Below are 25,648 nucleotides of genomic sequence, written 5' to 3' on the forward strand. Positions count from 1 at the left end.
GTAGACCCGGTCAATGAAAGTGGCCAACAATCGGTACCGGAAAAGCCGGCTGCCCAAAGATGTCAGCGGCCATCTGGGAGCTCTGGGACGCTGCATTACTAGAGTTAAGGTAAGTATAGCTATGCCAGTTAATGGGGGTTCACCAAAGTTCCTTAGCCAATGGATCAGTAGTTTTGAGTGATTGTAGGGGAGGTGTTTAGTCACTAAACTGAAGTCAGTAGAAAGTGGAGTAGAGATCTCCTAAATAAATATTTGCATAATTGCATAGAAAATGTGACACGTTTATCAGGTTGAAGTGGCTTTATGGGGAGAGGGGTCTACGCTATATTTTTAATAGATTTGCTTTCTTTATTGTGATCAGAAATACAAAAAGTGGAGTTACCCTTTAAAAAAGAAAAATGAAAATGCCCCCCAAACCAATATAGTCTCCCTTTAAAAAGACCCTCTAAGTTTCTGAAGCTGCGGAGAAGGTGGTGCTGCTGCTAATCAACTTTTGCCTGATTAAGTCCCTCTCCTTTGATGGAGAAGGACGTTTCAGAATTGGTGCTCTGGATTAAAAACTGTAATTAAACTCCAGTGTAAGCATATTTATAGAAATGATTTTAGGGACAGAATAAGCTTTAATTAAAGTGTATAATATCTGAATGACAGTTTGCGGAAAACCCAAAATTAAACACAGGCTTCATTCCGCCAGCAGCTGACAGCATTTAAGAAGTATTCCTTTTGTTGTCCCATACATTGCAATCATCTCAAACAAGTCTGCATGACGTGGATATAGAACGTCTTGATTGCAGAAATAGACGCTTGGAACGTGCAATGCGCGGCTCCAGTTCTGGTCCATGTGTGATAGCTGGCAGTGATGGCCGCCACATAACAGTTAAATAATGCGCTCACATGATAGCTATTTATCCACTGATAGCATCTATTCTACATCCTAACTTGTCATGTGCAATGTGTTTCAGTGAGGAGTTTTTCCCTCTTTATCTCTTTCTCTCCCTGTCTCTGGCACTGACTGATAAGGAATAATATCAGAGAGCCTTGATTTTAAAGCTGCAGAGGAGGAATCCAGCTTGTTTCTACTCATCCAACTTCCCTGTACCTGAACTGTAGGGCTGGAATAGATCTATGTATTAATTACGTTACACATATATTGCATTTCTTTGTGTTTGAAGTGCCTTCGTTGTCAGAGCCATGTCATCTCGTGTTTATCTAAGGCACTCTGCACCTTGTGAATTGAAAGAAATGCTAAGGAACAAAGTCAGTTTTGCATACTTGCCAACTGTCCCGATTTTGCCGGGACAGTCCCGGCAATTAGGAGCCTGTCCTGGGTAATTTACATTGTCCCTGGAAGCGCCTGTTAATCGGGCTGCCCGTGAATGTTACACAGAAGTAGTGGAGCTGAATGAGAGAATTATTCCAACTCTGCTACTTTGGTCTTAAAGCGGAGTTCCGGGCAAAAAAAAAAAATGTTAAAAAACTTGCCAACTGTCCCGTTTTTGCTGGGACAGTCCCAGCAATTAGGAGCCTGTCCCGGGTAATTTACATCGTCCCTGGAAGTGCCCGTTAATCGGGCTGCCCATAAATGTTACGCAGAGGTAGTGCAGCTGAATGAGAGAATTATTCCAGCTCTGCTACTTTGGCCTTAATGCAGAGTTCCGGGCAAAAAAAAAAAAAAATGTTAAGCTAAAAATACCCCTAGGACAGTCAGGGCTAGTGCATTTATATAGCCTCTGAACTGTCCCCTGTTTCACTTACCTGTAAGAAGAAATACTTACCTTGAAAATGTCTTGTCCAGCGCTGCCATCTCAGGTGTGGGCAGCTGAAGCCGGAGCGTCCCTCTTCGTGTCCTCTTCCATGATGTCGGTGTCCCAGAATGCCCTGCACCGGCCCTGCTCGTCACTTCCGGGGCGGGCGCGTCATCCCTGAACAGCTTCTGCGCATGCCCAGCTTCTGCGCAGGGAATGAAGCGCCTGCACTGGAAGTGACATGTGACTCCGGTGCAGGGTATTCTGGGATTGATGACGCTCATCTCCCAGGAGTCAATTCAAGGAAGAAGTGATGTCGTCTTCCGCAGAGGGAGGAAGAGGAAGGAAGGTAAGTATATTTTCATTAAAAACAAGGTAAGTGAAACAAACAAAAAAATGTAATTATCCAATTCTTTTTCAGGTGTTTTTAAGCTAGAGGAGGGTGTAAACTTCATTTTTAAAGTGGAACTCCGCTTTAAGTTTGAAATTCCATTTTTGATTTCCTGTCATTTTCTCTATATTGAGTAGACCCTATAATCTGATGATAAGCAGGCAGAGATGAATTATGCAGAGTGGGCAGAGCTTCAGGGAAGTGGGTGTGGTTGATAGCTGTGCTGCAAAGTGTCCCTGGAAATTTTTTTCAAATGTTGGCAACTATGGTATTGTTGAGTGAATATGAGTTGCTATATGGACCCCCCCCCCCCCCTTCCCCTTAGTTTGCAGGCATTTTTGGGGAGACCTCAAGTGTTGATACATTTAAGGCTGGATACACACTATAGAATTTTCTTTAGATTTTATTCTTTAGATTTACCAAAACCATATAATATAAGGTCAAACCTAAACAATTTCAATTTGTATGCAGTCAGGCAGGCCCTGGCACTACATAGTTGAAGGTAAATGTAAAGGAAATCTAAAACTACAAAACTACAAGTCCCATCATGCCTCTGCCTCTGGGTGTCATGCTTGTGGCTGTCAGAGTCTTCAATGCCTCATGGGACTTGTAGTTCTGTAGCAGCTGGATGGCCACGGTTTGCGTATCCCTGCTCTAGAGCTTAGTAAATGAGGTAAGGCTTCACTTTGCAAAGAATGTCCAATCACGTGCAAGGAAAATTTAAAAAAAAACAGCATTTTTGCTTGCACATGATTGGATGATGGAAGTCAGCAGAGCTTCTGCTCATTTACTAAGCTCTGGAGCAACTGCACTTGCATAGTCTTCTTCCCTTTAGTAAATAAGCCCCCGTGAGTCAGTATGCTTGCGGTGCCAGTCCAGTATCTATTGAGGAAATGTGTTTATATTTTATTTTTATACATTTTTTTAGGTCCCACAGAGGGACCTCTCCATGACAGGAGCGCTGACCTTATTGTACAAGGCGAAAAGGTAAAGTCGTGTCATCGCCTACGTTTAGCTTTTTCTCACAATGAAAAAATGTTGTAAATTAGGTGTTAGTGTCGCCAGAGAATTCATTCAGGTGTCAACGCCTGCAAGTTTTCGCTGATGAATCAAGCGGTATGATCACACGGTGGGGCACATGGTATGTGTTACCGTACATGCATTAGAGGCTGTGTGTGTGACTGGACAGATCCTTATTTAAAATGTATAAACTCAGCGATGAAACCAAAAATATTAACTTCCTAACATCTAGCTTTAGGGCCGGTTCACACCACAATTTCTGTATTCTTGATGCGTTTCTGCATGCGTGTTTATACACATTTCTGATGTGTTCCAGTGCAGTTTTCCCCTTGTTTTTATTTCAATTCAGTGCGTTTCTGGTGCATTTACATATGTTCCAGTCCATTGCCGCATGTATTTTGCTGCATTCCAGATGTGTTCTGTGACAAAAAAAAATGCAGCTTATTCTACTTTTGTTGACTTCACTCAAACACACTGTATTGGTGTAAACTAGAAACGTTGGAATACATTAAAAACAATATGCATGCGTTTTTGATGCAGATTAGAAACGCTCTGGGCTGTATCTGGTGTGAACCAGCCCCTACTGTTTATTATATGCATCATTTATAAACCTTTTGTTTCTTAGCCCCTTCCTGCTGCTCGCCTGCCATGGCCCTTTAACTGGCTCTTAAAGTGGTTCTAAAGGCAGAGGTTTTTTTTTTAATCGTAATGCATTCTATGCATTTAAGTGATTGCAAAATCTCATTTTATTTAAATAACAAACATATTATACGTTCCTTCTCTGTTGCAGTGGTTTTGCACAGGGCAGCCCAGGTCCTTCACTTCTCGGGTCCCACTTTGCTGCTCTTAGCCCCTCCCTCATAACGAGTGCCCCAACAGCAAGCAGCTTGCTATGGGGGCACCCCTAGCTAAGCTGCAGCACTGTGTGTCTATTCAGACACGGAGCTGCCATTCAGCCCCTGCCCCTCTCTCTCCTGATTGGCTAACTGACTTTGATTGACAGTCGCGGGAGCCAATGGTGCCATAGCTGTGTCACAGCCAATCAGGAGGGAGAGTCCTGAGAGAGAGGGGGCACAGGTAAATATTAGGGGGGCTGGGGGAGGCTGTTTCATACAGAAGGCCTTTTATCTAAATGCATAGAATGCATTCAGATAAAAAAAAAATTCTGATTTTACAGCTCCTTTAAGATAAAAACCTGTGTTCAGCAGCCCCCCTAATACCTACCGGAGCCCCATTTCAATCCAGTGATGAGACGCAGAGCAGGTAAGTCTAACATGCTTATTTTTTAACAAAAAAAAAAAAAAAATGAGACTTTTATATCACTTTAAGTGGCTTTAAAACTCTGAAATTAAAAAAAATGAACAAAGCATATCCTTCTATAGTGTGTAGCTGTCTCAGTCCAGAGCACTGAGTGGGATTTCTGTCTGCTGTCTCTTCCCTCTGCTATGCACATGAGTAATTTCTGACAAGATATGCCAACACCACAGAATCCTGATGACCCAACTCCCCCCTCCAGCACACAGCAGATGATTAACAGTCCCTTCTGTGCAGGTTTTCTTATGGGATTGTGTAGTGCAGTGGTTCTCAATTCCGGTCCTCGGGACCCACTAACAGGCCAGATTTTAAGTATTACCTTGAGGAGATGCAGACTAGAATACTGCAATCACTGAGCAGCAAATGGGATCACCTGTGATGTAATTTAGTTATCTTGCAAACCTGGCCTGTTGGTGGGTCCCGAGGACCGGAGTTGAGAACCACTGGTGTAGTGGAGGGGGGGGGGTGCCTTTCCTCTGCTCAGGTCTCAGATTACACTCAGTGTATGACATCAGATCCTCACAACCTGCCTGTTGGAGCTGAGAAATATCCTTTGATCTGTTTATTTTTGAAGGCTGTAGAGAGGGCTGCAGAAAGAAAAAAAATGAATTAACTGTGCATCAAAACAGTTGCAATCATGGCATGCCGTGAATGATTACTGTCACAGTTACTTGGGCTCACAACCGAACTGTCAAACCATCCAATGGCTGGTGTCATAGCTGATCACATGTGCAGAATCATAGCAACTGCAGATCAAACAGAGGCAAAGATGGCAGCTTCCTTGGCTGTAAAGGAGAGGAGGGTTTAGTTCCACTTGAAGGTCTACCCTGTTTGTCGTCACACATATGCAAGAGGTTAAGCTACCCATATGCCTGTAGGTGGAACTAACGAGATCTAACAGATTCCCTTATCACCATTAAACACGGTACATGGACGAATCTCCTGCTGCGTAGTACCCGAACAGTGGCTTCATCTGATTGGATACATGCATTGTTGAAGCTACGATTTTCCTGCTGGTTCCTTTTCCAATCGAGGGATGTCAGGCGGAGTGGTGCCAACACGCCCATCCACTGATCCAATTTTGAATGGATCATTAACAACTGTCCGAAATTCATTCAATATTGCGAACACAGACATCGCATTTGATTCACACCGCATTACTGTGCAGATCTCATGCGATGTCTGTGCGATACAAATTCAGCCATACAGTTTGTGCGGCTGAACTCGCATTGCATTTGCATTAAAATGCTGCAGGGACCTTTTATCTCTATCGTTCATTGACGGACGCAGTTTCTGATGCATATCAGTAGGGTTATACTGCCTCCTACAGGAGTAGGACACCCTACTCCTGTAGGAGGCAGTATAACCCTACTGATATGCATCAGGAACTGCGTCCATCAATGAACTTAAGAGAAAAGGATTTTACGGTGAGTCCAAAATCCAGTTTTTCCCGCGCTGGAATCGGATCGCAATCTGATTCCTGTCGGAATTCACAGTTCTCACTGCGAACCGATCTGGGGGTGTCATTAACTTTGTATTGACACCCACAGCGGTTCGCAGAGTGGAGTGCGAACTGCCTGCGAGAGAGATGCGATGTGGGAACCCACACTGGAATCGCACTGGTTCCTGCAAGTGTGAACCAGGCTCAGTGTATGTGTAGCTTTATCTCCGGCTGCTGCCAGCTGTTTGTGTGGATGTAAGTGAATCTGTATCAGGACATGGTTTGGGTTTACGTCACTGCCTTGTAAACATCATGGCAAGAACAATATTTATTTTTAGTCGCTCTGTTCTGAAGTGAATGCGACTCTCAGAGTAGCCAAATGAACAGCATCCCCTAAAAAAAATCATTCTTCAGTCGCTAATCTCCTTTTGCTCAGTAGTGAATGAGTGTTGCTTTAACCACAGCGCTGACATTATTCATCGCTATTGTTTATACATGTGTGTTTTTATTTAGATAGGGCCACACAAGTGTAGAGAAAACACGCCGTGATTCATGGCGCTCACTGTAATAACCGTGTTTATTTTCTTTTAAATAAAGTGTTGAATTTGTAAAGCATCTAAAATAGTCCCATGCTGAACAGTTTACTCTCTGTATTTATAAATAGGCAGACGTCAGTGCGATTAAGTGCCGGTTCACACATATGCGATATCAGACATTGCATGCGATTCGCATCGCACTGCTGTGCAAATCGCATGCGATGTCTGTGCGATGCCAATTCAGATTGCATGGCTGAATTTGCATCGCATTTAGGCCAAAGTCACACAGGACCCTTCTTTTTGGTCCGCACCAGAATCGGATCACATGGATGTTCACACCTATTTGATCTGATTCCTGTTTGAACTGTCACCACCAAGAAAAAAAAAAAGGTCACGCACGTTGGACCACCTTTAGCTTTGATTACGGCACGCATTTGCTGTGGCATTGTTTCGAAAAGCTTCTGCAATGTCACAAGATTTATTCCGTCCAGTGTTGCATTCATTTTTCACCAAGATCTTGTATTGATGATGGGAGAGTCGGATCACTGAGCAAAGCCTTCTCCAGCACATCCCAAAGATTCTCAATGGGGTTAAGTTCTGGACTCTGTGGTGGCCAATCCATGTGTGACAATGATGTCTCATGCTCCCTGAACCACTCTTTCACAATTTGAGCCCAATGAATCCTGGCATTGCCATCTTGGAATATGCCCGTGCCGGAAGAAAAAATCCATTGATGGAATAATCTGGTCATTCAGTATATTCAGGTAGTCAGCTGACCTCATTCTTTGGGCACATGCAGTAACTACCCTGTTTCCCCGAAAATAAGACAGTGTCTTATATTAATGTTTGCTCCCAAAGATGCGCTAGGTCTTATTTTCAGGGGATGTCTTATTTTTTGGTTCCTCCTTCTGATCCTCCTGTGTCATTTTGATTGCCCCCTCTGATCCTCCTGCGTCCTTTTGATTGCCCCCTCTGATCCTCCTGTGTCCTTTTGATTGCCCCCTCTGATCCTCCTGTGTCCTTTTAATTGCCCCCTCTGATTCTCCTGTGTCCTTTTGATTGCCCTCTCTGGTCCTCCTGTGTCCTTTTAATTGCCCCCTCTGATTCTCCTGTGTCCTTTTGATTGCCCCCTCTGGTCCTCCTGTGTCCTTTTGATTGCCCCCTCTGATCCTCCTGTGTCATTTTGATTGCCCCATCTGATCCTCCTGTGTCATTTATGGTGAGTGATCCCCCACCCTTGTGCCAGTCATCCCCCCCCACACCTTAATTTCCTACCTCAGTCACCAGTGCTCAGTGCCTGACTGTCCACACACTGTGCCCCGCGCAACTCACTGTCAAGGCAGAGCGAGCAGCAGACGGCAGCGCGGGCTCTCTGATTATCCTGTCTCCGGCTGTGCTGCGGCCTACAGTGAGCTGCGCAGCGACGCCCACCGATACGGTCCAGAGTTATGGTACCGGTAAGCTTGAGGGGGGCTTATTATCGGGGATGTCTTATTTTTGGGGGGGTGCCTTATATTTCAGCGAGAGGCAAAATTATTAGTAGGTCTTATTTTCGGGGGATGTCTTACTTTCGGGGAAACACGGAATCCAATTGGTTAGTTACTGCATGCTTAGTTTAGTTATGCCTCGTTTCCACTGAGCGGAACGGTTTGGTACAGTACGTTATTTTGGGTGTTTCCATTATGAAAGTGGCCCATACAACCGAACCAAACCGCACCATTCCTGGTCCTGCTTCAGATGTAGGGCCATAGGAAATGTTACGGTACGGTTAGGGCGGAGCTACTGGCGTCACACAATAGATTTCACTGATTGGCGGACAGGAAAACTTTAATGCTCACGTCAAATGAAAGAGCAAAACAAACACCTCATTAGGTGTAAACCCCGCATGGTCCCTGGTGCCCCGACTTGCAGTGGAAACACTCACCTGAATAGACCGGACCATTCTGACCCTCCGAAACTGTACCGACCTGAACCATTCCGCTCAGTGGAAACGAGGCATAAGATGCTCATTCGGGTCTCCATGTAAAAAAACCCGGAAGCGATGTCATGACATCACTTCCAGGTACTCGGCGCCAAATTTAAAAAAACGACAGCATTCAAAACAGACAAACTTGGCGTTTTGAATGCTTTTAAGTGCAGAGGAGGGGTTTGGGGGTCTTTTAGACCCCCAGATCCCTTCACAAGAGTACCTGTAAAAAAATAAAAAATACATTTTAAATGTCCAAAAATATCAGCAGATATCGGCCGATACCGATATGTGATGACCAAAATATCGATATTGGCAATAAAAAAAACGATATCGGTCGATCACTAGATTTTTTTCTCAACAAAAGTGGAGTTACGCTTTAAGGTATTTATAGATATGTGAGAGGATACCCTTATCTCTGGACATATAAGTTCCCCCTCTCTGTTTTTATCTATTTTCCATCTGTAAAAGCAGTGTGCATGAGCCCTAAAACGCGTACCCTCACAAAGATAAATCAAGGCTGTACCAGGACTAAAAAAAGAAAAAACAAAGCATTTTTGAGGCTTTCCTCCAAAGCCGCACATGTGGGATCAAACTGTGAAGATGCTATTAGGGGACTAATATACAATGAAACTCTACAGCGCAGCGCTGAATGACTTTACAGGTTCTAATAACTGTGACACAATATACAGGACATAATAAACGGTGACATCTTTTTACACATTGGTGCGCATGTTCCCTGGCAGACTGTAAAAATAACATTTAAAAGTGCCATGGATGGCTACGCTATGGAGCTTAACATCTTATTTTCATGCCGCAGGCGCAGGTTTCGAGCAGGGAAAAGAATATTCCCACACTGTTAGAGCTGTCTAGCAGATCAGTCATCTTCCTGGAGATTGCTTAGAAGATAGCTGCTGAGTGAGAGGAACCCACAGACACAGCTCACAGTACAGCTCTGTCATCTGCAATATGGCTGCAGTCACGTCTCCATTGCCATGTAGAGGAGCACATTGCCCCCCCCCTAAAGCGAGTGGTGCCTTCCCCTGCGCCCACCCTTAGCCCTGCAGTTGTCTTACATGGCCGTGTCATTGTAAACAAACAATCAGGGGGGCCTGGGAGTGATTACAAGGTAGCACTATGTCATTCTCACCAGTCTTGCTATAGACAGAGGCAGCTGTCACTGAATTTAACCCCTGCTTCCCCGGCGGCTCAGGCTTGTTCCGTGCGCTTCACTTCTCTACCTCTGCGGCACGGAGAGTTCATGTATTATTCAGCATTAAAAACAAAAAAATGTCTATAGATCATTGTCTTTGTGAGCACAAAGTAAATATTTAGCGCAGCATTCAATATCTAATTAAATCTGCAGATTACTGTACATAGAGGTCCGCATATATATTATTCATTAAACATTTATTTCTCTGGATGCATATTTGCCAATGTCAGCCGAGATTGAACCCATACCGACGATGGAAGGATATGAGATTCACAAAGGCCTTGATAATATATAGGAAGTAAATGTTTAGATTTGAATTGGTGAATGCCAGGGGTGTCAAACTCAATTTATTTATTTTTTTTATAATTGACAATTTTTAATAAAGTTTTATATTGAATCATACAAAAACATAAGAGAGTAGAAAAAAGAAAATAAACAAAATTGTATAACATACAAGGAAAGTCTTGCAAGACTCCAACAGCAGTTATTTATGTGTTATAGATATGCTTTCGGGTGTAATACCCACGTTAATCTGCGTTTTTTGGCGTTTTTCAGCTTTTTTCAGCGTTTTTAAGCTTTTATCAGAGTTAGGCCTCATGCACACTGGATGTTATCAAAACGTGAGTAGAAAGCTGTAGCTGTAGAAGGAGTTTTTCAGCTTTTTTGCAGTAGCGTTCTTTAGCTTTTTTCAGCTGTAGCATTTTTTTTAGCTTTTTTTTAGCAAAACTATACTCCCACAAAAGCTTATGGCTGAAAAACGTTATTAAAGCGGAGTTCCACCCAAAAGTGGAACTTCCGCTTTAGGTAGTTCTAACCCCCTGACATGCCACATTTGGCATGTCATTTTTTTTGGGGGGGGAGCGGGTACCTAGTTTTGACAGGTTCCCACTTCCACTCGGAGCGCCACGGCGCCCTGAGCGGAAGTTCTCCTCTCCCCCTCCCTCCCTGCAATCTTCTGGGACATGTCAGAGGTCCCAGAAGATTGCCGGCCAATCACAACGCGTAGCGCAACTCACGCATGCGCAGTGCGTATCCGGCTGTGAAGCCCAAACTGTCACAGCCAGGTGCCCACACCAGTGATGCCGGCGCTGCAGAGTAGAGAGGGAGAAGAGCGAGGCTTCGGGCGGCCGCATCGCTGAACCGTTGGACAGGTGAGTGTGTGAGGCTGGAACTCAGATTTAAATGCAGAATAGCCATGTTTATAGGCGTTTTTTGGTGTTTTTTTGGCGTTGTTCAGCATTTTTAAGCTTTTATCAGTTAGGCCTCATGCACACTGGACGTTATCAAAACGTCAGTAAAAAGCTGTAGCTGTAGAAGGCATTTTTCAGCATTTTTGCAGTAGCGTTTTTTAGCTTTTTTTCAGCTGTAGCGTTCTTTAGTTTTTTTTTAGCAAAACTATATTCCCACAAAAGCTTATGGCTCAAAAACGTTAATATGTGCCGAATACCCACGTTTATTTGCGTTTTTGGCGTTTTTCAGCATTTTTCAGTGTTTTTAAGCTTTTATCAGAGTTAGGCCTCATGCACACTGGACGTTATCAAAACGTCGGTAGAAAGCTGTAGCTGTAGAAGGCATTTTTCAGCTTTTTTGCAGTGGCGTTGTTTAGCATTTCTCAGCTTTTTTAGCCGTTTTTTTTTTTTTTTTTTAGCAAAACTATACTCCCACAAAAGCTTATGGCTCAAAAACTTTAATAGATGCGAATAGCCGCGTTTATTGGCGTTTTTTGGCGTTTTTCAGCGTTTTTTTAAGCTTTTATCGGAGTTAGGCCTCATGCACACTGAATGCTATCAAAGCGTCAGTAGAAAGCTTTAGCTGTAGAAGGCCTGTTTCAGCTTTTTTTGCAGTAGCGTTTTTTTAGCTTTAGTTCAGCTGCAGCGTTCTTTTGCTTTTTTTTTAGTAAAACTATACTCCCACAAAAGTTTATGGCCTCAAAAACATTAATAAATGCCGAATAGCCACGTTTATCTGCGTTTTTTGGCATTTTTCAGCATTTTTAAGCTTTTATCAGCGTTAGGCCTCACTGGACATTATCAAAACATCAGTAGAAAGCTGTAGCTGTTGAAGGCGTTTTTCAACTTTTTTGTAGTAGCGTTTTTTTCGCGGTTTTTAGCTTTTTTTCAGCTGTGGCTTATGGCTCAAAAACGTTAATAAATGCTGAATAGCCACATTTATCTGTGTTTTTTGGTATTTTTAAGCTTTTATCAGAGTTAGAGCATTTTTACAGCTGAAAAACGCCTTCTAAAACCCACTAGTTTTTGGGGTTTTTTTCCAGCCAGAAAACGCCACTGCCAAAAACTGCTGATAACAGCCTATGTGTGCATGGACCCATTGGATAACATGCTGGGGAGTTTACTTGCTGTGCTGATAACAGCCTATGGGTGCATGGACCCATTGGATAACATGCTAGGGAGTTTACTGGCTGTGCTGATAACAGCCTATGTGTGCATGGACCCATTGGATAACATGCTGGGGAGTTTACTGGCTGCAGGAAAAAAATGTCTGAAGCCAAAAACAGCAGCTGTAAAACTTCCAGTGTGCATGAAGCCTAAAGTAGAGCCGATAAAACTGGAACAAGGTTCATATAACAATAAATGTAAGCATACTGCATGGGAAACAATCCAGTTGGTGATACAATATTGCAGAGAGTACCTGCAGGAGCAGTTCCATTAGCTTCAAACCCAGAAAGGTAAATCAGGTATCCACTGGATTCTCAAAAAAGAAGAAAAAAAGGGGGGGGAGGGAAGTAGAGACATAAGGGGAAAGAGAATAGGAATAATAGAAAGAGATATATGGCTTGTCATTGCTGGACCTAGAGAGAGTCAATAAACAGGGAAAGGAACGCAGGTTCTCCTCTACTCTCTCCCCACCCACCACATCTCAACAAACATCAATGGGGGCGGTTCAGCCTGACACTGAGCTAATAGGAAGAGAAAACAAGTAAATAACAGTACAAACACTTCTCCCTGAAAGGTAAGGCTGCAGTAGTAAAACAACATAGAGTTGAGTTTCTTATTACTTTGAATGCCCACACCTAAATGATTGTCTCCCTACTCTACAAAGCACTGGATTTTATTTTAGCAGTGTCCTTTTTTTTTCTAGTGTTTGAAATTGCCTGACCTACAATATCTTACACTGTTCAGCCTCATCACACAGAGCTGTATCCATCACAACAGAATTTTAATAGCTGGGCTATAGTGTTTCCAAGAAATTTTCCATGATAAAAGGCAAGGCGCCCAAACGGATATCAAAGACAAATATGCAATAGTTTGTATGGCTCTTCCTGTATTGGTTCCAACATGACACTCAATGTAAAACATATGGCTGTGGAAGTGATGCAAGTGAACATTTCCAGCAAGACTTTTGCTTTTTGTCGCTGTCTTGAAGAAGGAGAGCAATTTATATTTTTGGCTGCCTGTGTATATGTACAAAATCATTCACATTTTTGTGTGGAGTGGATTCCTTCAATGGATAAAAACCATAGCTTTGACATTGCAGTTTATGTGTTATAAATGTGTTATGGGTTTGTTAGTTTCACAAGAGGAAGTAACTAGAGAATGTGATAGTACATGTGACATTGGAAAATGATGGACTATTATGTGATTTAAGGTCCTACTTCCTGGCCAAGTCGAAGACATGAGAATTTCTCAACTCTTATAGCTGTAAATTTCCCATCTGTAATGGTGCTAAAATGTTTTAATAAGTATTTGATTCTCAGTTCATCTAGAGACCAGCCTTAAAGCCACTATGTTGCTTCCAAAGAAAAATCTAAAAAATGCGTAATACAAAAGAAAAATCTTAATACTTACCTCTCTGGCTTTCAAATTCTGCTGTCTTCAGTCATTGTAGCCTCCAGACAAGTCTACAGCATTCAGGTCATCTGTGAGTGCCAGATGCCTGTGTCTAGCACCATGAGCTCTGGTTCCATCCTCCAACCCTATTTCAGTGCTGTGATAATGTATAAATTATATTATATGAGATTGCTATTGCTTCTGATGATACAAAAAATGTATAGCTACTAATTGTGCCGGCAAGGTTGTCTGTTTGCCTCTGGATCCTATAGGCACATACCTACTGTACCTAATGGCAATTCCCCCCAGTCTTAAAAATACATATATAACCTAAATTATAACTACAGGCAAAACTTTTCTTTTGAGTGGAGAGGGATTGGAACCCATGTCAGTTTTTATTGCTGTCTGTGCCCCTGTTACAAGGATTACCCCCCCTCTATGTGTCCTGTTTGACCTTCCCTTCTAGATTGTAAGTTCTAGCGAGCAGGACCCTCTAATTCCTCCTGTATTGAATTGTATTGTAACTGTATTGGCTTCCATCACATTGTAAAGCGCTGCGCAAACTGTTGGCGCTATATAAATCCTGTATAATAATAATAATAATAAAATTATCATTGAAATTGAAAGTAAAAGAAAATCCCAAAATGTGGGTTGTCCCAGGAAACGTAATACAGGGGAAATCTTCCAAAGGGGGCACTAGTTCTGGCGACCTGAGGATCCCCAAGGAACTCCCTTAATTTGCCGGGATTTCCTCTCACTTCCTGTTTGGCTAGTGCGACAGGAAGTAAAGGGAAATCTCGACAATGGGACACAGATGACAAGCATAAATCTGCCAGGGGTTATAACCCTCCCTTACACTATCCAAAATACAAAAACAAAGTTTTGCCTATAGTTCTACTTTAAAGTCTAACTGCATCTTTCTGGAAAATGAAATCTTATTGTAAGTCAGGGCAGTGCCCACACTGCATGGGTTAATTGCTTGTTTTGTCTAGGGGTGAACAGAGCCTATACTCACCCGATACTTCAGTCCTCTGAAAAATGGAGCTGCCCCTAGTTCAGCAGTGGACTGTTCCTAATGTCGTCTTGTCCAAAGCCAGTCTATTGGTGTGATGACGTCAGGAACAGTCCACCGCACATGACCGCACGGGGGGTGACAGAAGCTGAAGGGACTGCTCTTGCGCTCTGAGGATTAGGTGAGTATATCTGGCTCTCCAAACCCCTAGACCAGGGGTCTTCAAACTATGGCCCTCCAGTTGTTCAAGAACTACAATTCCCATCATGCCTAGTCATGTCCGTGAATGTCAGAGTTTTACAATGCCTCCTGGGATGTGTAGTTCTGCAACAGCTGGAGGGCCGTAGTTTGAGGATCCCTGTCCTAGACCAAAAGGACCAATAAAACATGCAGTGTGGGCATGGCCTCACAGCATGGTAAAAAAGAAATTTGCCCAGAGTTCAGTTTTAACTTTGCAAGGTAAGTTACTTTCTCCCCAGACTCCAGTGAATGCAGTGAAGCTCTGTTGACTTCCATCACCCAATCACGTGTAAACAAAAATGATGTTTTTTTTTCTTTTCCCTACATGTGATTGGGTATTTTTTGGAAAGTGGAACTTCACAACATTCACTAAGCTCTGGGGCAAATTCCCTTACAAAATGCAACTTCCCTTGCAAGGTGAACAACCTATTTGTCCTTAGTAAATCAACCCTAACGTGTCTTCAATTCCTGTTCGAACATGTAGTCAGATGTGATATTTCTTCAAGAGATTGTGCAAAAATATTATGATGTATGCATAATAAATACTGTATAAATGGATTCATTTTGGTGCTTTGCATATCAGTTTTGGAACTATCCTTCAAAAGAGCATTAAATCTGAATATTTTTATTACACAGATATGATTTCATTGAAATCCGCGATGGCGACTCTGAAAACGCAGAACTGCTGGGTAAACATTGTGGCAATATTGCTCCATCTACAATCACATCATCCGGTTCACATATCTACATCCGCTTTATCTCCGACTATGGCCGTCAAGGTGCTGGATTTTCCCTGCGCTATGAGATCTTCAAGACAGGTAAGTTGAAAGGCATTGTTCTGTGCAGTAACTTAGAAGGGTGACCGGGATAGTCCAGCCGTGTATATTTTCTCACTCACAACTGTTAATGGACTTCTGTGAAATGCATTCAGCAGGCTTTCAGCTGTCCATCTAAGTTTATTACCAGATGTGAGCTTGCATGCTTTACAAATCATACGTGTTGAAAGTATACACATTCAATGTGATGATTCAAATTCTAGAACTGAAAAATGATATGATGGTATTTATGCAGTCTATAATTTGTAAACGGCAAGGGGGAATTGATTTTTACTCTTAGCATATGGTATGGTGACTACCCAGCCTATGCGTCATTCTGGTAAGTGTACATCATTTCTTGGTTAACCCAGCTCTGCATCACTTTTCTTGAAAGACTTCTGTGATTTAAATTGATGCATATGTTTAATCAATACTTGTTTATGACTTCTTATGCCTTCATACCAGTCATCTTTAAATAAGCCTGCAAGCTGATCAGCAATGTATTCTCTTAGATCATTGCAGATCATTAGGACATTTCACTTTATTGCTTTTCCAATCAACTGATCATTCTGATGATGCACTGAAGTCAAGGGCAAAGTGTTTAAGGTCAATTGAGTTTTACAACCTGAGATCCAGAGCCTCATCCCTCCTACCACTGCAAATCATTATGGATGGTGTTTAAGCGTGATTACAATACCTCCCAGATCCTTTACTTCTTCATAGTCAGCTCTTTGTTAGAGACAAAGCAAAAGTTAACAACGAATGGATGCATATCATCCTTGCTAAAAATAGGTTTTAAGACAAATATGTAATTCTTAACCTCTAAAGTTCAGTTAGATCTACTTTGAAGCTTTGAAAATAACAGGACACACAATAAAACATTTGTATGTGCCTAGGGCTTCATTCCATGGCAATCAATGAGAATTCATTTTTCACTGACTGCAGTAATCTGAAATCTGACTTATTGCTTTTGGTTAGCGCGCTTCGCACATAATCATTGCTTTTTGCCTTTGTTTATTATATAAGCCCAGTTGCATATGCATCATTTAATTATGTGTCATATAAATATATTTGATTGTGTTTTTGAGGCAATTAAATACACTCATAGGAGCTTTTACACTCTTAAAAATAAATATTTCATGTATTTTCAAAACCATGTTACAGAATACAGCTTCAGAAAATATAATTGCTTAAAATGATTGTTGAGCAAACTGTTTGGCATGAAGCAAGATTTGCAGTAATTCTAGCAAAGTCATTTTATGATCACTAATTTCTTTCCGATTTGCTTGTGGACTGCTAAAGAGGTATTTGAACCCCTTACTGGTTTTCTTCCTACATAAAAAAGGTGTCAATACGCTTTTCTTCCATGTAGCCCCCCCCCCCCCTCCTCAGTGACCAGAGGTAAGCAGCCATGTCTTCATTGATGATGTGTCCCACAGCATTAGGGGTGCATTGCATCATTGTGACAAAGGCATTTTCATTATGACTTTATTCTTACTCAAAATAAGGGAATTTATGACATGAATAGTGGGGCACTTATGAGACCTTGCTTAGAAAAAATGCTTGACTGTGGGCCCAGCTGCTAGAAGGGTGGGGACCTATAATTGCCGAGCACACTGTTAGGTTTCTGTGCTAGTAAACCCTTGTAGAACACCAACCCGGGGTACCCCAGGGCTCTAAGCTGCTTCTTCACCAGGGCCCCTGATGGTGGGGATGGACTTGCAGCAAGCTGGAACCAGGTTGCAGCCCCCAGGTATGCCTAGCTGACGATACAGAGACCATTCACATATGCAGAGTACAGATGGTAGGAGACAGAAGAGGATCCTGGAAACAAACAAAGTTCAGGGCTGGTAGCTGACAAGCACAAATGGAAGACAAGTCTGGTGTTGGTACACGGGATGTCAGACACAGAATACACAAAACACTAGGCAAACAGGGGCTCAGAGAACTAGGAAGTTGTTCAGGCAGGGAAGTCTGCACTGAGCATGTCTTATATAGGGAAGCAAACTAGAAGGCGGGCCAGGAAGTATTAGAAGGGAGGGAAAAAACTAAAAGTATAGCAGGGGACACCCATAGATGAGCACAGAAGCCAAACAACAGGTGTGAAAAGAATCAAAGGTCTAGCAGAACCATTGCCCATTGGGACAACACCCCCCCCCCCCGAGTCTACTGTGTTAATAAAACCATTGCTAGTCACAATCCCCCCTATTCCTAAACCAGAGACTGGAATGAAGATGGGGGTTAGCTATGCTTGTCTTCTGTATACTCCACCAGTGAATGGAAGCCCCATGGGGGAATAACATTTACTTAATTACTATATTGATAATGTGTTGGGGTCAATAAAATAATATAAAATGTTACAAAAAAACAATAAAATAAGGTGTTTACATGCAACCCCTCTGTTTTTCCATGTTGAACTAATGGTAAAAAGTAAGAATGGTAAAGAATTTTTTTCTATTATTATTCTAACATTTTGAATACCTTATATGCATTTCTTTTAAATCCCACAATGCTCTTTTAATGCAAACACAAACCCTTAAGACTGTTCAATGATTAGATTTTTACCTATTTCCCACAATGAAAAAAGCTTTTTGAATCAAGTATTGAAATCACAAGGGAAATGTTTTACCCATTAACAATGCATAAAACTTATGTCTTAAAAAAATTCCAAAAACTTTTTTCTTTTTGATGAATCAATCATTATGTTCACATCTGAAATGAGGCCGGAAAATATACTTTTAGCATAGAGGATGTGACACTGCAGTCCAATGCATAGCCTATTGTTTGTAGTAGGGTCTGTTCTGTGTGGTTCACTGTGTCATAGGCTATTCGCCTTGTAGGAAGCTGTGTGACTAGTCCACTTGTCTATTATTGGTTTACAATGACACTGGAGGGAAGGTTTACCATATAAGTCAGCTAGTTCTTGTACGCGTAGCATGCCCCTCAATGGCATTACCCCCCCCCCCCCCCCCTTGTTCTTTACCACTTTAACTAATTCATTGGTAGACAATGGAGGAGTTAAACTCTAGCACTCTTTACTGACCTTGTGTGACATGGCACACAGTAGCTGATTGACATTTTGACAGCTTAGTTGACGAGCTGACATCTTGGAGTCATAAGCTCTCTGTTACAAATTAGATATTTTAGCTTCACATCTGTTATCCGAAAACCCATTGTCTAGGTGGTTCCATATAATCAGAAAGCTATAATCCTTGTGTGGAGCACTGATGCAGTATAGTAAAGCATGTGAATTAATGGAATAGTGTAGGGAAATCTTTATGTTTAATCAATATATAGCTTTAAAGCTGAACTTCAGGAATTATCTTTTTTTATTTTTTTCTCAAACTTAAATTAATGCAGCTTGGCTACCTGTAATTTTTTATATCTCGCATACAGAGGACTGCTGGGGATGCAGAGATTCACTATAGTAGTATGTGCTGCAATGGTCTCTTCTGGGTGCTGCTCAAGGAACTTGATTCTTGTTTGCTTAACACAGGGGGCGCTCACTCAGCACTAGGGATCGACCGATTATCGGCAATGCCGATATATCGGGGGCCGATATGCACTTTGCCCGATATATCGGAATCAGCCCCTGGGGTTACTGATATTGCCGATATTTTGGGAAAGTGCTGTACCGGAGTGATGCCTGCAGCTAGAGGCATCACCCCAGTATCGGTGTCCATAGCCAACGGTCGGCCGTCTTGCAATGACAACCGATGCGGCTGAGAAGCCGCTCGGCTGTCATTGCAAGGAGCGGGAGGGGATGTCCCTCCCTCCCGCTGCCTTCCGCAGCTCGCCTAGGTCTCCTGTCCCACCGGAAGACACAGGCATCCTACCTGCACGGCCGCCAAAGAGAAGACCCAAACAAAGCCGCATTCGGCTCTGATCGGGTCTCCATGTAAAAAACCCAGAAGTGATGTCATGACATCACTTCCGGTTACTCGGCTCCAGATTAAAAAATATGACAGCATTTAAAACAGCCAAACTTGGCGTTTTGAATGCTTTTAAGTGCAGAGGAGGGGTTTGGGATCTTTTAAACCCCAAGATCCCTCCACAACAGTACCTGTGAAAAAAAAAAATAAAAAAAAAAAAGTTTTTTTTTGAATGTCCAAAAATATCGGCCGATACCGATATCTGATGATCAAAATATCGGTATCGGTATCAGCATTAAAAAAACGATATCGGTCGATCACTACTCAGCACCTCTGCCATTTAGAGAATGGCTTGTATTTTTTTCAGTGAACGCAAGGCTTTCTTTGATTGGAAGAGGTGGGGATTTGAATGTAATCTGCCCCATTCTTTGATTGGTGGAGGGACCGCGAGCAGCCCCCTGTATCCAGTATACAGACAGCAGCACTTAGAAGAGACCAATGCTAAATGTATGTAGCACAGAGTTTTTCTGCATCCTCAGGAGATCTCTGGATGTGAAAAGAGAAGAATTCGATTTAACCAGTGTAAGTTTGAAAAAAAAAGATTATATATGGAGTTCAGCTGTAATATATACAATATTAATATCCCTAAGTTATTCATATTCAGATGATTGAAGGATTGGGAATGGTAAAGATGTCTATATTTCAAAGAGCTTATCATAGCAGACTCATTTCTGATTCTGTTTTTATAGCCATATATAACCAAAATATCTGCTCTGCACACATACATAAATGTTCATGAGACAGAAGTGAGCATGTGTGTGCCCTTTTAGTGGAAAGCAGTGTAGAGGAAAATATGAAAGTTGCCATTGTCCATTCGCTTAAAAAAATGTTAGTTGCCTATCAATCATTCTTATCCTGTGACTTGCTGACCTAAAGCCAGTAAATTCATGCGGGTGGTCATCAAAAGGAAAAGTACAGAATACTGATCTATATGACAGAGAGACAACTAGCATTTTCAGAATAGTTTAGCAACTACCGGTTTTCTTTAAAAAATGGCTAAAAGCAAAGTTTTTATAGTTTTGGATACAGTGGAGAGAGATTGGAACACCTCCGGTTTTTATTGCTGTCTGTGCCATCAATAGAGAGAGTCACCATTTTGTTTACCGTTATCACCGAAAGTGAAAGAAATCACACATTTTGGGTTGTCACCAGATAGAAATAGAGGAGACATCTTCCAATGATAACACTAGTCCAGGGTTTGCCTCACTCCGGGAGGCATTTCCTCTAACTTCGTCTTTTGGCTATGGAACAGGAGGTGAAGGGAAGTCTCCCCAGTGGGGAAAAGCAGAAAGTAGCAAAAAAAAAATGGTGACAGGGTTATAGCCCTCCATAGCTCTATCCAAAACGAAAAAAAAAAAAAAAAAAGGCTGCCTTTAGTTCTATGTTAAGAAAACAATATTAGATAGAGAGTGAGAAGAGGTTATGGACTTTGCAGGCACCAAAGTACAACACTTTGTTTAAAAGAGTCATACATTTTATTACAGTGTGATTAAAAACTCAATTCAATTAAAATCATATACAGTAGTCAACTTGTTACCCATATTAAGCTATTATCAACACTTAGAGTCGGTTCACACTGGGGCGACACGACTCTGTACTACTTCGGGGGCGACTTGTGCATTCCCATGCACCACGACTTCGGAGCGACTTGCATGGACTTCACATAATGAAAGTCTATGCAAGTCGCTCCGAGGTCGCCCCGAAGTAGTACAGGACCCTTTTTCTAAGTCGGAGCGACTTGTGCCGCTCCTATTAGAACGGGTCCTGTAGCAGTCAATGGACCGCGAGGGAGCGCGACTTGTCAGGCTGACAAGTCGTCTGACAAGTCGCGCTAGTGTGAATCAAGGCTAAACCCCCATAGTGAAGCCCTGTCTTCATCCAAATTGTGTACGCCAATGGAGTATGGCTCTCAGTATCCAGGCAAGCTTGGTGCAGGTTGATGTAGCTTATTCAAGCTCCACTGTACGCGTTTCACGCTGTTGCGCTTTCTCAGGAGCTTAAAACAAGGGTTCTGGGTAAGTAAAAATATATCTTGAGTATAAGCGATATCCAAACATAATATACATTCAACAGTGTCATCATTGTTGGATTGTTTGCCTAATCACCACTGGAGGTCTACAACCACCTCAATACTTCCCAAAGCACAAAACTATAGATAGACCAGTGTATCTCAAACTTTTTGCAGTCAAGACACCCTTTAAAATGATGTACAATCTTAAGGCATCCCATTCTAAAATTAAAAAAACGAAGCTAATAGTTTCAACATATTGCAGCAACATCCACACACGTGAGCCACCCAACGTTAGAGGTGATGTGTTCCTCCAGCTTTGCACACTGGTACTTATTAGTGTTCCAGTGTTTCTGTTCCCCCTCAGTTTCTCTCTCTCATTGCTAGCATGACCCTATTGCTGAAGGGGAGGAGCAAACAAGCTACTATGCAGGCCCCGGACGTTCTCCCTATCAACCGATGATGTCATTGGTTGTTAGGACGTTGGCGGCTGGATGGTTTTAATGGTGCACTATGGAAACCTGTGGCTTTATGTAACTAAAAGGCGGGATTCATCCACCCGCTGGCTGGTGTACAGTTATTGGGCAATTGTCAGACATTTTGCCAAGGCACCCCTAAAGGAACCTGAAGGCACCTCAGAGTGCCTGGGCACCCTGGTTAAAGAAGGCTGAGCTAGACAACGTGCAGAAATAACCAATATATTGAGTTATGCTGCTCTTGTTATGAAGGTAACAGGGCAGAAATCACACTCAAATGTTGGACATGGACGTTTAAGTGACACATTGTGTGTACAAACAGACTCCCACTCCTTTTCAGCAGACCTTTTTTTCAGAAATTTGTTGAGGGAACTAAGGTTAAGTGGAGATTGTACCTCTGTCAACAGCCTTTTTGTGCATACACAATTTAGGATCATGATGACATTGTTCTGTCGGTAAGCCAACGGGTCAGTGTGCCTGGGGGGTTCTCTTCTATAGCAGTGGCAGCACAGGGGTCACGGAGGAAGTGACAAAGAACCTCTTTGCTATGCTTCAAAGAAGTCTATTCATTTTTTTTTTTTTTAAGATTAGAATCATTCCCAGAAAGCAGAATACACTGATCGGCTTTTGTAAGTTGCCCGTGCACACATATATTTTATGGAAATGAAATGTCACTAGTTTGAAATAAAGTAGCTAGATTTATGACTGTAGGACTTAAGCGCTTTATAAACACTTCAGGCTGTTTTTAGCCGCAGGTTTGGTATTGGCTTACTTAGTGCTGGAAGTAAAATAAAAAAAAGTCGGGCACAGCCTAGGAATTTGTCCTGTCCACTCGATTCGTACATTTAACATCCTCCTCTCCCTTATGCATTTTTAATGCTAGTGCTGCTGGCAGATAGCTATTGAAAATATCTGCCAACCTGGTCTCATTTGTATTGCGCAGGAATTGTAGAAATATACTGTCTCATCAAGATACGGGATAGAAAAAGAAATAGCGTGCCGTTTGTGAGCAATCTTAGATATGCATTTCTGCGGTGCCTGGTTCCAGAGGTATCTGGATTAGTGCTGTATCATTGATCTAGCTTTTGTCTTGGGTCCTGCATGCTGTATCAGCTTGTGCATGTGAACGGAATCTCAGATCAGGTTCTGCATATGCGCACCAGCCCAGTCTGTAGCAATGCTGTGTATGGGAGTGAAATATTTATGCACATAATATAAAAGACAAGCGAGATCTTGGGATAATTGAATAGTAAGCTGAAGGTTGAAGGTTACTGAATAAATATATTCAAGAAAGCTGCCTGGCAGCATTTTCATTGTGCAGTAAATGAGTTTTGTTGGCCCAGGTGTCAAGAATACAGAAGTCCACCAAAGCAGCTAGCCAGAATGTGTTTCATTTCCCCATACAAGTGGAGATCTTCAGACAAATGATGGATAAAGTTATAGAATATAAAAGCTAGGCTGAGTTTTTAGCAGTCAGGGTAGATCTTCCATAATACACAGCTGTCAATCACTCTTCTCCTTTCTGAATTAATAGAATGCAGTGTTATGAAACAGCATAGTGGCAGCAGATTCTAGCGCAGTAGCTGGTTTATTGCTCTGACTTCTGTAATGGCCAAATAAAATCCTGGTAGCGTGAGATGACATTCGTAACAGCATTAGCCAAGTTTTTGCTCAGCCTACTGCAATATGAGCCTGGTTTAAACAGAATGCAGGGGCAATGATACTGTCTGTATACTCATTACATGATACAGTAGGGGGAAACCCATTATAGTGAAGACCACCCAAGCACACCACAGACGTTGCATAAAAATACTTCATAAAGCTGTACATTTGGAACACTGAAACATGTTGGGAAAAATTTCTATGTACAAATATCGTACTGGTGACCTTAGCATAGGGAACAAACTTTTCAGAGAAAGGGAATTCAATAAGACACGGGGCCACTCACTAAAACTAGAAGAAAAGTGGTTTACCTTAAACTGCGTAAGGCAGGGGTGTTTAAACGATGGCCCTCCAGCTGCTCAGGAACTACAATTCCCATGAGGCATTGTATATCTCTGACATTTACAGACATAACTAGGCATGATGGGAATTGTAGTTCCTGAACAGCTGGAGGGCCATAGTTTGGACATAGCTGGCGTAATGGGCACCTTAAAGACCACAACATACAGGGGTAGACAATGTACGGTTAACAGCAAGCACACACACACATCATAGGTTGAACTGGATGGACTATTGTCTTTTTTCAACCTCACTAACTATGTAACTATGTATTTCACTGCCCAGGACTCTATCAGGTTGTCTTCATTCACATTTTAAACATGCAATAATGTAAACACCATAGACATGCGCACAGGGTGTGCCGGATGTGCCTTGGCACACACTAATCACCCCGTTCACATTAGCATTATCGCTCTGTGTGCTGGTGGGCAGATGGAAATGATCTCCCACTGAGTAGCTCTGCTTATAAGAGAAGTGTGGAAGCATTTCTCCTTCGCTCTGAATCTGCAGGTAAGGAGATAATGTGGCGGTGGGGCAGAGTGACGCAAGGAAGAGTATATATACAATATATATATAGATGCACAGTATATACGCATGTGTGTGTTGAGTTTTAGGGCCAGTTCATACTGATACGATGCCAGACATCGCATGTAATTCGCACTGCATTGCTGTGCAGATCACATATGATGTCTATGAGATGCAAATTCAGCCATTCAAACTGTATGGCTAAATTTGCATCGCATTCTGACCAAACTCCTGCAGAACCCTTTTCTTGTCCACACCAGAATCAGATCGCATGGGTGCTCACACCCATGCGATCCCATTCCTGTCCGAATTCACAATTCGCACTGCAATCTGTGAACCGATGTGTCATTAACTTTGTATTGATGACACCCTCAGCGGTTCACAGAGGGCAGTGTGAACCGCCTGCGATGCAGGTGTCATGCAGGAACTGGATTTGCAGGGTTTTCCGCATCACACCAGTGTGAACCAAGCCTTAGTGTGCACAACCTAATGCAATAGGCTGTGCACACCTAATGTAAACACTAGGTAATATCAGTCTACAGCAGTGAATCTGACCTTCGCCAAACATTCACAGCAGGTAAATGTGCATTTGTTTTAAATTAATGTGATTCATTCAGAACCAGTGAATGTTTCCTGAAAATCAAATGAGCTTTTTTATAAATATGCCCTAGGAGTAATTATGGTGATTTACCATACTGTAGGGTTGATTTACTAACACTGGAGAGTGCAAAATCTGGTGCAGCTGTGCATGGTAGCCAATCAGCTTCTAACTTTAGTTTGTTAAATAAGGCTTTGACAAAAAAAAAAAAACCTGGAAGCTGATTGGTTTCAATGCAGAGCTGCACCAGATTTTTCTAGTTATAGTATATCAATCCCTCTGTGACTTCAGTCCCAACACTGGAACTAGATCACTACGGACGTTTGTGTTTATTGGACGCAATCGATGCCCTTGATGTTTAGCATGTTTAATGGTGACAGCAGTCACAGCTATAACTGGACCTCTGCTCCAGAGGGCTCTATCCAGTTACTGCCTCCTTCCCACACTCCCTTCAAAGGGGAACTAAACCCTTCTGCCTTTTACAGCCAAGGAAGCTGCCATGCCAGCCTTGATTTGAATTTGACAGGGTGTTGCACATGTAATCAGTTTTGACTCCAGCCAATTGGTGGCATGACAGTTCAGTTGAGAGCATAAGCAGCTGTGACAGTTATCATTCACAGCATACGT

The 25,648-nt window shown here is 42.3% G+C and overlaps 1 protein-coding gene and 1 pseudogene across 2 annotated transcripts in view; both read left to right on the forward strand.

Moving 5' to 3' along the window:
• LOC309557706 overlaps window positions 1-9,317 on the forward strand; it is an 11,573-nt pseudogene extending 2,256 nt beyond the window's left edge. Inside the window, exons 5-6 of the transcript in view lie at window positions 3,065-3,123; window positions 9,234-9,317. The product of the transcript in view is annotated as an uncharacterized misc_RNA (transcript). The remainder of the gene's footprint in view (window positions 1-3,064; window positions 3,124-9,233) is intronic.
• The window catches only part of NRP2 (neuropilin 2), a 202,497-nt gene that overhangs the window by 68,099 nt on the left and 108,750 nt on the right, over window positions 1-25,648 (forward strand). Inside the window, exon 3 of the mRNA XM_082260771.1 lies at window positions 15,303-15,484. Coding sequence (XP_082116897.1) covers window positions 15,303-15,484 — 182 coding nt within the window. The remainder of the gene's footprint in view (window positions 1-15,302; window positions 15,485-25,648) is intronic.

This window comes from Pelophylax lessonae, assembly GCF_965119305.1.
Source record: "Pelophylax lessonae genome assembly, chromosome: 6".
In the NCBI taxonomy this organism is placed as follows: domain Eukaryota; kingdom Metazoa; phylum Chordata; class Amphibia; order Anura; family Ranidae; genus Pelophylax; species Pelophylax lessonae.